General features: G+C 39.5%; 1 protein-coding gene across 1 annotated transcript in view; it reads left to right on the top strand.

Moving 5' to 3' along the window:
- CNTNAP5 (contactin associated protein family member 5) overlaps positions 1-12998 on the top strand; it is a 406384-nt gene that overhangs the window by 143717 nt on the left and 249669 nt on the right. The window contains exon 4 of the mRNA XM_088146406.1: positions 2646-2793. Coding sequence (XP_088002532.1) covers positions 2646-2793 — 148 coding nt within the window. The remainder of the gene's footprint in view (positions 1-2645; positions 2794-12998) is intronic.

The following is a 12998-nucleotide window of genomic DNA, read 5'->3' as shown; positions in this document are numbered from 1 at the left end:
AAAAACTGGTGTTGTATGCCACACAAGTAATATTTAAACATATATTAAAAATTCAGCCATCTATTTCTGTCTGCTTGTGGTCAGCCTAACCTTTGCTAATGTTGAATTTCTAGACCAAATTTTATGAATCGTTCCATATTAAATCAGTTGGGTCCAAAGTATCAAAATCAGGATAGTCACCCAAATGTCCTCTGGATGTTTTGGACTTCCCTTGCTATCAACCCCTTGCAAGAATGGCTAATGACAAAGGGACTGTGACATTGTAGTCAAAACTTCTGGAAGATGCCTTCTCTTGATTGGAATCCAAAGAGATATATAAAGTCCCATTAAGAATTGTTAAAAAATATATCAATCTCTCTCTGCCGCTTCTATCATGTATTCTTTAACCATATACAGTAATATAATGTATGTCCATCCTTAAGATTTATCCTAAGATCTGAACCTTTTTAGAACTGTTCAAGACTTGTTGTAACAAAGTTTGGCATCAAAAAAGTTTGATGGACCTGGTTCTCAGAGTCACCTTTTCAAGGAGGCATAATGACAATTTGTTTTCCCAAAAGTCATAAGTGTTGCATATGCACCGAATCCCCTTGAAATCTTTTCAAGTGTGCAGTTTAGCATTGGATTTCAGGATCAGTTAGCAGTTATGGAGTAAGCAGTGGTGGGTAGAGACTCACATTTGGCCCTTCTTAGTTTGGGAATGCAATAGTGCAAATTGAACACTTCTGTGATGCAACCTCCCAACTTCTCTATTTATTTTTTTTAATTTTTCTTTTGTTTCAGCAACTTGTATAGTTTTGGCAGATAAGAACCCCTTGGCTATCTCTCAAAAAAAAAAAAAAAAAAACTCCCTTGGAAAGTATTTAACCTCTAGCCCATCATCTCATCCTTCAAGTTTGTGTGCCAATGCTGCTTCCATGTAGAGTTCAAACCTTTACCGCATTACCTGCCTAATAAAGTGGGAGAGAAGATAATCACCATAGTCATTATGGTAGCCAGCTTACATAGAGCTCTAAATATGCTGGGGCTTACTATCCTGAGGCTTGTTCTATCAAGTGAGATTGAAAGTTGCACATCAGCCTGAGCCATTTAATTTATTATGCCTTGTGGAAGAGACTGTCTTTTCTAAAGGAGCCTTTTGCTTTTCCCCATCCCTCAGTGTCAGTGTCAACTTACATTTTTTCTGTTTGCTTTTTATAGCTTTAAGTCAAAGGTTGATGCTTAAAATATTAATCTTTGTCCCCCGTTTACCTTTTTTCCACTCTAGTTCCCAGGTGATATAAATAACAGCAGCTTCACAAAAGATCAACACAAGAAAGAAATTCTTGTTGTTTTGTATAACAACAATATAGTCTCTTTTAATGGTTGGAGTTAAGTTCTGAACTGAAAGGTGAAGGCTTAGCAAAGGTGGAAAAAAAAATGGAAAAAAAAGTGGAAAAAAAGGGTAAAGGTTTAGCAAAGGTGACCATGCTAAAAATGAATAGCCTGATAGATTTTAGTCGGATCAACACAATCCTGTATTTATACGCTTTGTTTTAAAGAGACAGCTGAGATCTCAAGTATTTTTTTATCATGATATCATTTCATAACAATAAACAATTTTATTTAAGTTTATTTATATAAAGCAGATTACACTAATAGGAAGGGATGGTCTTGGTCCAGTAAAAGAATACATTTGGCTAAAAGAAATTCTGGTATGATTCCAAGAGAGGATACTAGAGCTGGAACACACAGTATTTTCTGGTCAAGGTTTATATTTGGCCTTTCACCTGCCAAGCTGGAGACTATAATCCAAGTAGGCAAGTCCTAGGAAATATGTGGGTAGCACCAAAGCAAATCCTACATTGAATTTAAATGCAATGAGTTTGATCAGTACCCATCTATTTAATGTTTTCTCCTTCAATAATATTAAAAACTACATTTTAGCAACAACTTTAGAAGGACCTCTGAAGATTGTATCTAGGCTTTAGGGATCTGCACACCACCTTTGGTCACCTGTGTACTAGTACTATGCATTGTGGTATTTAAAAAGCTAGTATAGTTTTGGGCTATGGTTGCACAAGTATAGTGTCCAGATTGAGAGAAAGCTATTTTGCATTGATCTATCTTCATATTAATCTTGGATTCTATAAATACATAAATCAATGTCTATGTTTATCTCTATGTCTATCTCAAGAAGGACATTGCGAAACTGGAGTTTCAAAACCATGTCCTAGAAGGAACAGCTGAAGAAGCTGAGGCTTTTTAGCTTGGAGAATAAAAGCTTAAGAATAGATATGATCGTGATTTCCAAATCTCTATTCTCTGTTGCTTCAGAGAGCAAGACTAACCCTGAGGAATAGAAATGACAGGGAAGCAGATTTTAGCTAAGCATAAAAAGACATTTCCTTGGATTATGAGCTGTTTGATCGTTGGAACAAACTGCCTTGGAAGAGGCTGAATCCTAAAGGCATGTAAGTAGAGGCTGGACAGGTACCTGTCAGAGAAACTATAACTGCATCCTGCGTTACAGATCTATCGGCTACTATTTTGGCATGAACTGAATCTGCTGCGATGTAATGAATCCCCATATGGACTCTATTTGCAAAAAAGAAAAGAACAGGAAAAAAGCACCACATTATATCCAGGCTTCTTGTTCTTTGCAGGTCTTCCAGGGGAATGTCAATGCCGACGGTGTGGTACAGCACAAATTTCTGCACTCTGTTAAAGCTCGCTTTACGCGGTTTGTGCCCCTGACGTGGAATCCAAATGGAAATATTGGTCTGCGGGTTGAAGCTTTCGGATGCTCATACAGTAAGTATGGAAATGTATTCGAGCATTTACACTACGCTATCTATCTACAGTATATCAGAAGCATTATCTTTCTGCTGAGGGCTCAGGCCCAATTTTGAACACTAAAGTTGTCAGGAAGACACCACTGTTGCAAGTTTGTGGAGCACATCCCAAGCTTACCAATTAGTCTCACCACTGATTTTAGCTTCAATGACAAGTTGTGGTCAATATCTACCTTTACTGAGTTGTCGGGATACATTTTTCCTCAAGCATCTTTCTGGCCTATTGTCACTTTCTCTTCTATGTATTTACCAAAAAATATTACATATAATGTGCCCAACAGCTTTTTTATGAGCAGATGTTTTTTAAAGATTACTTTATTTCACTACAGATAGAAAAACGATATTAAACGAATACTTAAGAAATATCTGCCACAATTTATTTTTTAAGTGGAAGTGAGTCAGGCGGTGTGAAAACACATAAAAATTAGTTTATTTAGAAATACTTTTATTCCACAAAGCCTGTGTTCTTTTCTTTAACAATCAAACAACTGGAAGTCTGTGCACGTGCATCTAAATGTACATATATCTTAGAAGAAAGATTTAAGAAAAAAAATAATATGTAGAATAAAGGCTACGTTTTCAGAATCTAAAGTAAAAACAATGCCATTTATTCAGGAATGCCCTTTTGTAAAACAAATTGGAACAAATTTAGAATCAAAAGTAATGGTTCTACTTTTATACACACAGACACACACACACACACGCACACAAACACGTATACATACATACATGACTTGAAAACTGAATTCAGCTTCCATTACCTTAAAGACACATTTGCATTGTGTTCAACTTCTCATTATAGTAGAGACACATCTGCTTAGTTCTTTTGGCAAAAATACACAAGTGGTTTGCTATTACTTTCTTTCAGGGTATTTCCACCCCTGTCATCATTACCAAAACCAGCAAATTAATAATTACTGTTGAGAGCAAGTTTGATATAATGGTTGTAGTGCTGGACTAGGAACAAGGAAACCCAGGTTCTAACTGTTTGTTAGGCACAGAAGCTGGCTTTGAGCCATGTACTCTCTCTCAGCTCTAGACTGGGGAGCAAAGAAACATCTGTCTATCAACCTGCACTGGATCAGTGTGGGAGATTATCCTATATAAGTTTCAGTGAAGAGGTCTTCATCCTCCAGTGGAATTGATTTGGCTGATTTTTTATACATATACATAAATGTGAATGTGTCTGTCTGTCTGTCTGTCTGTCTCTCTCTCTCCCCCATAACCCACGATGCTTTGAGTTAGACTTATATGCCAGTTTAGGCTACTTAGTTATTTTTTTCCAGGGAAGAACTTTACTATTTTCTTAAGTACTCCCTTGCCTTGAAGATGTCTATCAAAGATGAGTCCTCAGCCGCCATTCCCCTTGTAAACTCCATAGACCATCTCTCCCCCACCCCAACCCCCATGGCAGTATTCAGGAAAGGTCCTTTAAGAGACTGCAGTGGTATGTGGGAATGACCTTGAAAGACAGGAGGAAGAGCCACAGACTGAACAACTGACATGTAAAAGATATCTCAGTCCTCAGAAGGAGAGGGGGCATGGGAAGCATTTCAGAAGGGACCCTCCCCAGTTTTCAGATAGTAAAAGGAGAGGAAGGGAGAAATACTTTCAGTCTTGTAAGTTTCTGTTAATGTAACTTTACAATAAAGATAGAGCTAGGATTCATTGTTTGCCTTTTGTTGGGCTAACAGAAACACATTTGGTTCATTAAGTATAGAAACACATTTGGTTCATCATGATCCCTCCCAAGTCAGTATTTTTCCATAGCTCCAACAACAGGATCCACTTAGAATTTCCTGGAAACTGTTTTGAATGGCTACTTTAATATTGACCTTGGAAACCTAAAGCCCTAAATAGACAGGATACTTAGAAGTCAAATCCCTTTCAAGTAATACGAATCTACCAAAACCACCCTAGGTAATCAGTGTAGGTAGGTTGTCTCCCTAGTTGATTAAGGTTCACTTCAGTCTTGAGCTGCCTTCAACATATGTAAAGGAATCAGAATTGTGGTTGGTTCAGATTCTTATCTGTATCTTAGAAACCCAAAGCTCTTTGAAGGCATGCCAGTTCAGACTGCCATATATGCCAGTCTCCTGTTGGCTGGTGATTGGGAAAGGCATATATACACCATTATGGGGGTTGAGCTAGCTGTGCATACATCTACATGCATCTTCATGTGCTCACTATTCATGGTTACCAAAGATGAAGTAAATAGTGTATATTGAAACAATCCAGTCAGCCTTAATTCTTAATGTATTAGCCTGAAAACCCAACTTCCTGAGTGACAGCAGGGTATTCATTTATCGTAGCATCCTTTCCTTATTTTCCTTTTCAGTGAGGGTCAAGTGGTTACCATCTGCATAAGCAGGGTAAGAATTCTTATTTTTCCAGGTATGGATGTTGCAGAGAAGTGATGGGAGATGATCTTGCATATTTTAGACTTTCTCACTTTTCTCCCATTGTTTCAAGAGCAACTCTCTGTAGCTTCAAAATTTCATCAGTATTGTTCGAACTATGAAGATTGCAACTCCTACTTGCTGCTCTAAGCTTACATTTTAATGTATTGTAATGGTCTCATACTATAGGTCAATTTATATAATGGCTGCAAAAATATGTTCAGTCTTACTGAAAAGAGACCTTAATGGAAAACAGATTAGATTTGGGGCTCCTGTGATTTTCTAAACCATTCTGAGTCCAAAGCCCAGCCCTTTTGTGGAGCTTTAGTAACTAACTAATATTAGTGTAAGTGGAACAGTTCTTAAATTCTAGAATAACTGTCTTCTAATATGCTAGTTTTTCATTGTTCCCTATGTAAGGAAAATTACATGGAATTACACTAAAAGGTGCAATATGTTCGGAATAATAAAATAATTATGACTCTCTAATATGGAAGCACTTTCCTCCATCTAGCAAAAAATGTTTCCATTAAACATTTCTGGACATGAAATTCTTCCTGGTCACACTTAACAGTTTTGGAGAGCCTGCTGCCATTTGTGGGCTTTTCACCTCTAGTGCATTAGCACAAAATGAAAAGTGATGAGCTGGATAAAGGAATAAAATGAAAACCTGATTGTGAATGAATTAGAAATGCAGTTGGGTGACTGCCAAGAAGTTACCGTTTGTTTAGGATCAAAGCCAGGAAAAGAGGCCTAGGAGTTAAGTGTCTCATTAGCACACCCAGTGTAAAATCACAGCCACGGGTTTCGTTGGGTGCACCTCTCCAACTCATACCCGTTTTGGTTTTTAAAACATGCTACATAATTAACTAGGAAATAAATTCTCAGGAACAATGTTTTGATAGCTAAAAATGGAAACCCTGCCATTTTAGGAAGTTTTAAAAATGCATTATTATATGATCACGTGGGACACAATGAAGCCTTGTGTGCAGATTTCAGTAAAACCTATTTCTCTGCAGCTTTAGGCATCTCTAACTCAATTATATGCTTAGATCTACACATGAATGGTTCTTTATACCAGTGTTTCTCAACCTTGGCAACTTTAAGATGTGTGGACTTCAACTCCCAGAATTCCCCAGCCAGCATGGGGAAATTAAAGTTGTCAAGGTTGAGGAATGCTGCTTTATACAGATGTCTCTGATTATTGTCCTGATGTCACCTGAAGAATCTATAGCATAGGTGGAGCTAGTTGGATTCAGATATTTTCAAAGTACTTTAATGCAACTACACTGAGTTCAGCAACAGACATCTAAGCCAGACTCATACAATACACTGTCATAATATTGTTTAGCTTTGGCTTAGTGCATTGCATATCCCTAGCCATTGTAACATGTGAACAAAGGTTCGTTTAATGGATTGAGTGAATGGGAATTGTGGATTATTCAATTATCTATGGCTAAGCTCAGTGAATGAACCTAGCCTCCATGTGAAAATATCAGAATGGAGCAGGAGAATAGTGCTGGTGCCCAGCTGAGCTCTGGCTCTCTTTACCAGACGACATGTATACAGACATTTAATGTCGACTCAGGCCTTCTTGCTGTGTTGTCGTGATGGAATGGACTTATGAAGGCCAGGCTCAGGGAGATAAGCGTGTTCTTAGCCCCCAGCAGGAGCATGGGAAGTTCAAGAAGATGAGGCTGGCAGATTGATGTCAGGTTCAGCCCAAAGAACTCCAAGAGACAATGCACATACAGTTCTGTTGCGTTTATTAGCTACAACCTCCAGACAGAAAATCTCCCCAGACTCAACCCTAGTTCCCAAGCCAGCCAGCCACAACACCGTGAATTCCTTAGGGAGGTGCCAGCCTCATCTTCTTGAACTTCCCACGCTCCTGCTGGGGGCTAAGAACACACTTATCTCCCTGAGCCTGGCCTTCCTAAGTCCATTCCATCACAGTTGTGTCACCTCTTTGTATCACCTTCCATTCTGCCCAGGAAGCATCTGATAACCAAAGGAACTCTTTCAATGGAGGCACTAGGGCTGGGCAATGGTTTGGATTCAAAGACAAAAATGTGCTCTAGAATACACAGCAGTTGCATCTTTTCCTAAAATTCCACAGTTGCCTTCCATGTTTGCAGCACAATCCTAGGAAAATGCACATTTTGGTTTAAGGAGTTACAGACAGTTGCTGCAGGCATTCCCCTGCACACTCTGAAGCACCTTTTTTGCCTTTATCAAATGCACAATGTTTAAATTAGTTAACTTAAATTAGCTGATGCACACCAAATAATGAATCTTGGCAAGCATGTAACAAAAGGAAAGGGAAGTGGGAGAGCTGTAATCTAAATGGCAAAGCAGGAGAAGAATAGTGTAGAAAAGTCACTGGAGTCGTTGAAAAGCAGTAAGAAGAAAATATGTTGCCTGAAAATCTGTTATTTGTAAAATCTGGTCTACAGAGATAGTGTGATGACAATGGGTTACATCACAATGAGACTACTGCAGAGTGCTCTACATGACTGAATCCTCAATATATAGAAGCTTCAACTAATACAAAAGAAGGCAACCAGTGCACAATGCCAGGATCATTTGGAATACCTATCCAGATGCTTTTCAGGCATAATTCAAGGTTTAAAGCCCTAAACTGGGTAGATGCTGACACCACCTTCATGGCTTAGCATGGAGATTGGTGAAAGGGGCCCTGTAAAGATGCCCTTCATTCAGATAGTTAAGACTGCAAAGACAGAAAGCAGGACATGTGTACTGGCCAAGAAGCCAAGATATGCCCATTTCCCCTCACCCTTGGCAGAGAACCCAAGAGCCATGAATGTTACCTTTTCATTATCTGTGACTCCAGATCTCTTCCCTTGCTACTAAAGCCCACTCACTATGAACCTTACATGGGAATAGCAAAATTGAAGCAAGTAATGGGGGGAAGAAGTAAAAGTTCAGACTTCTGTTTTGCTCTTCCTGTGTAGTTCTCCCACAGAGATGCATATCCTGACAGTCCAGGGCTGTCTGTAACCCAGAAAAACTTTGTCTGCAGCCCCAAATAATTCTCCAAAATAAATATCCACCTTCCAGTTTTCCATATGACATAAGAGGCAAAATACAGTGGTACCTCGGGTCATGAACGCTTCTGTTCATGACCAATTCAGGTCACGAACAGCTCCGTTCGCAAAATTTGGCCTCCGTTCACGAACGCCAGATCGGGTGACGAACAGGATCCGTGGCCATTTTCCCTCCTGTGACACGTGGTCGTGGCTTCCTGTAGGGAGGGGGACTCTCCCTCCAAGCAATAACCGCCTCCCCACCCGCCTTCCTGTCCTCCACGCCAGAAGTCGCGTCGAGCAAGGTTAGCGTTCTCTCTCTTCGTGCTGTACTTTGTGTCATATTTTTGTGGTTTTAAAAAAAAAAAAATGGTTCAGAACGGATTAACCATATTTACATTGAACCTTATGGGGAAATTTGATTCGGGTCGCGACCAATTTGGGTCGCGACTAGAGTCGCGGAACGAATTAAGTTCGTGAACCGAGGTACCACTGTATTAAGTATGCCTGGAAAGTAATAATAGTAATGACAGTTATTTTTTATTCAGTTTAAATCACATAGAAATGAAATCAAATTTAGATTTTGTCCTACCACTTTTTAACCCATCACTTTTTAGAGTGCAGCCCATAGTCATACCACTCAAAAGCCAGATGTTGTTCTTAAAACAGGAGTGAATTGTTTATCACTTTGCTCTTTCAACAAAGGAGACTGTTTTGCAGAGGACGCCTGTGAAACTAGTGACGTGGTGTTTGAGTGACAGGCTTTCTGGACAAAGGTGATGGAGGGATGTTATTTTATATTTTGGGAAAAGAGGTTATCAAAGGGCTGAGGTTTTTTTTTTTTTTTTAATTAACTTGCAAACGCAGGATGCGTGGGTGGCCATCATTTTGTTGTTATTGAAAAATGAACAAGTGTAAATTAACTTTGAATGAACCATGATCCTAAAGTTGCAACAATTGCATCTATTCAAATATATTCAAGCAGAATCTGAAAGCAGAAACATCTCTGTGACTCATCTCTGTCATGAATATGGATTTGAGATATTCCTACCTAGAGTCAAATAAGCAGTTCTTCTTCTGAAGAAAATAAACTTTCTAAATACTGCATAAGCCCACATAAAACTTTGAAGGGCTGTTTTGCTTTGATGAAGCTTCAAATAAAGCACCTTCTCAAAGTTCTTCGCAAAGCAGTATGGCCTCCTCCTTTCTGAAATGAAGCAAAGAGACCATACTGCTCTACCTTGCTCTGCTTTAGCACTCATCTTCACAGAGATTGTGCTGTGGGAAAAAGCTAAGAGGAGGCTTCTTCAGTGAGGGCTGTGGAGAGGCAGACTGCCTGGAGACTGCTTGGCACACACCAAAGTTTATTCTGTTTATTATTATTATTATTTAATATTTATTATTATAGCTTGGGCCCCTAGATTCCCTTGGAAATTGATTGGGAGGAGGCAAATGCTGTTTTAACTGCCAAAGGACCTGGCTAGTGCTATGGAGGAGGCACTGGCCATACTTCATGGGCACAGCTTTTGGTGAGTACTAAGGACCCCAAAGGTTTTATAGGCAGAGTGGTTCCAGCAGAGAAGCCCACAGCATATACTAGAAGTGGTCAACTTTGAAGTCTCTCTGAATATGCTGAAGAATCTGCCTATCTTGGCAGCACTTTGGTCAATATAGGAGGTTGAAGGCTGAAAGGATCCTTTTCTAGTAGCACTGACCCAAAGAAATTCAAGGCCACCAACATTGTTTCAGTGAATAGCCTCTTTGCTTTGGTAATGCGGGTCTTATTGACACCATGGCCTAAGCTGCTTCATCAAAGGAGATCTACATTTAATACTACATAATGGAGTAAAAAAGCTAAATAAGTATTAGTTTTCCAATTATGGCAAAATATTTATCTATGGGGTTAGAAGTTATTTTCTCTGTGAGCATGGAGGCACAATCACCACCACATGCTATACCTTTTCATAGAATAATCTTTCCTTTTCAGTTTTAAAACAAAAAGGGAGAAAAATGCTTGGTCAATAAGGTTATACATAATAAAGATGCATAAACCACTTACTACCTAGTTCTGTACAGCAATCTGAGCCTGATGACAAGACAAACAAGCAGAGTTATATCAGATGACATCTGCAGACAAATGGAAAGTTGATTGTTCAGGATGCCAGGAAGGAAAACAGTTTATCATATATTTCAGAAAGGTCTTGTTAGCTTATCACCAGCAAATTCTGCTGACCAAGGGTAGTTTTTTTGTTTTCTGTTTAAATAGAATGAGATTTATAGCCACCCTTCAAATGCCGATTGTGCCATCCAAATAAGTAATGGTCTAAAAGGGATCAGTCCAGTCCAGCATAAATTCTGCTACCTGGCTAGGAAGAAGTAGGTGAAGGAGACAGAGGGGGAAAAAGAAACCCTGTAATCCAATGACAGCTTGGCCATCCTTTGAGATGAAGAAGAAGCCTCATTTGCCCTTGGAGACCGGTGGGGAGTTGGATGCTGAACTGCAGAGGATAAAAGATAGATCTTGCATTTTGGGGCAAAACAATTATGCCAGCCTCCCTTATACTTTCTCTCTTTTTTCCCCCTCGCTGGCTTTGTCTTTCATGCTAGGAGGTAAAATTAATGTACTGGGGATAAATGCTTATGAACTGACACTTTAAGTCTTCAGAACACAGGTTAAAAGAAAAATGCATAAAAGAGCTACCAAGATCAAGCGAACTGCACAAGCATCTTAAGTAGCTCCTTGGCATAATAGGGGTCTGAGATGCTGAGCTCAGTGACTTTGCAGGGATGCCTTGCAGGTCATGAGATGCAGCCTCTTTAGAGGAGGAGGGCAGTAAAATGTGAATTAGACTATCTGTATTTCTCAAGCTGTGTGCAGCTCTCACCTTATTTAGAAGTCCTTTCTGGCAATTGGTAGGTCTGGTTGCAGCTGGATGGGTGGGAGAGACCAAAAGATGACAGTGTCAAAGAGGAAGGGAGAGTGAAGAGGACATGCATCAACAGCATGGAGGTTCTGATAGATTACTGCCAAGATGCTGATTCTTGCCTAAGAATTAGGAATATTCTATACTAGCATTTTTCAGCCTGGCCTCCTACAGATAAGTTGAATTTCAAGGTCTCATAATTCCCAGTCAAAGTCCAATGCAGGCGAGGGGGCATGAGTTTGGGGAAGTCTTTCTGAAGCTTAAAGTTGAATAAGTTAGTCTCCTTGACTTATGCAGCATGGGATCTAAGACTGCCCCACATATACCTGGTTGTATTTGAAGATGACCTTTGCAGGTCTTCTGGTTCCACAGTATTTCAAAGCATGAGAATGGCTAAAGCTTAGAGGTGTCTCCTCAGGTCTGGCTTTTTATTTACTTATAGCTCTCCCAGAAAAGCTATTCTGATGCCCATTTTATTTCTTTAAAGATGCTATATTATTGTTGGTTGCATAGTCAGACAAATGTTTAGACTGCATTTGGCATTTTTGTTCACCTATTGAGTCCTTCCTAAGGCAGATGTTGTTGTTGGTTGGTGTTAAAGGTATCGTCGCAGGATATAAGTTGTTCCATGTAAAGCTGCCTTTTGCAATTGACTGATGGTGATTTTGTCAATACCGATGGTGTTCAAGTGGTGCTCCAGGTGTGTTAGGATTGCACCCAAGGTGCCTGTTACTATTGGTACTATCTTTGCTTTCTTTTGCCACAGTCATTGTATTTCTATTTGCAGGTCTTTGTATTTTGTGATTTTCTCCAGTTCTTTCTCTTCTATGCTGCTGTCTCCAGGTATCGCAATGTCCACTAGTCAGACTTTTTTGTCTTTATTATCAACAATTCTTAAATCTGGGATGTTAAGTGGCAGATTCTTGTCTGTTTGAATTCTAAAGTCCCAGAGCACTTTAGCTTCTTCGTTTTCTATTACTTTGTCTGTTTTGTGGTACCACCAGTTCTTGCTTTCAGGCAAATGGTATTTCTGGCAGATATTCCAATGCACCATTGTTGCTACTTTGTCACGCCATTGTTTGTAGTCAGTCTGTGTGATCTTCTTGCAGCAGCTGACTAGGTGGTCCACTGTTTCTTCAGCTTCTTTACAGAGGTGGCATTTGCTGTCTGTTGCTGTCTTCTCAGTTCTGGCTTGTATGCATTTGTTCTTAAGGCTTGGTCTTATGCAGCCAGAATTAGCCCTTCTGTCTCTTTCTTCAAATTTCCTGCTCTTAGCCACTGCCAGGTCTTGTTGTAATATGGTTTGGTTGATAACATCAATATATCTTATATATATAGGTAGACTGGCCATGTAATACTTTGCCTTGCCATGTCTCTTTTCTATTCTTCATATGGTCTTTCTTATAGGCCAGTTTGGTTTCTTTGGTAGTCAGTAAGCTTTCATGGTGTACGAGCTTCAGTGCATCTTTTTCACTGTCCTTCAGATATTCTTCCAATGGTCTTTTCTTCTTCAACTGTTTGGAGTACTTGCAAGATTTCATGCTCACCTATGCTCCTTGGTACATAGAGTCTGTAAATGTCCCTGCATGGATAAAAGGCATGATTCATTGTCATTATTTCTCTGGTCTTTCTATCCAGGGCTCTCCCAGTCTATCACCATTGACCAGCAACTATGTCTTCCATTGTGCCATTGATCTTTGCACAAAGCCTCTGATGTTTCTACTGACTCCTGTTATTTCTAGGCACTTGATTATCCAGTCATGTGGCAGAGAGTCAAATGCCTTCTTGTAATCA

This window comes from Python bivittatus, unplaced genomic scaffold, assembly GCF_059951505.1.
Source record: "Python bivittatus isolate LINGU-HERP-01145 unplaced genomic scaffold, Pbiv_v1 ctg000480_np1212, whole genome shotgun sequence".
Classification (NCBI taxonomy): Eukaryota; Metazoa; Chordata; class Lepidosauria; order Squamata; family Pythonidae; genus Python; species Python bivittatus.
The sequence above is the reverse complement of the archived record's forward strand: the minus strand, read 5'-3'. Positions and strand labels throughout refer to the sequence as shown.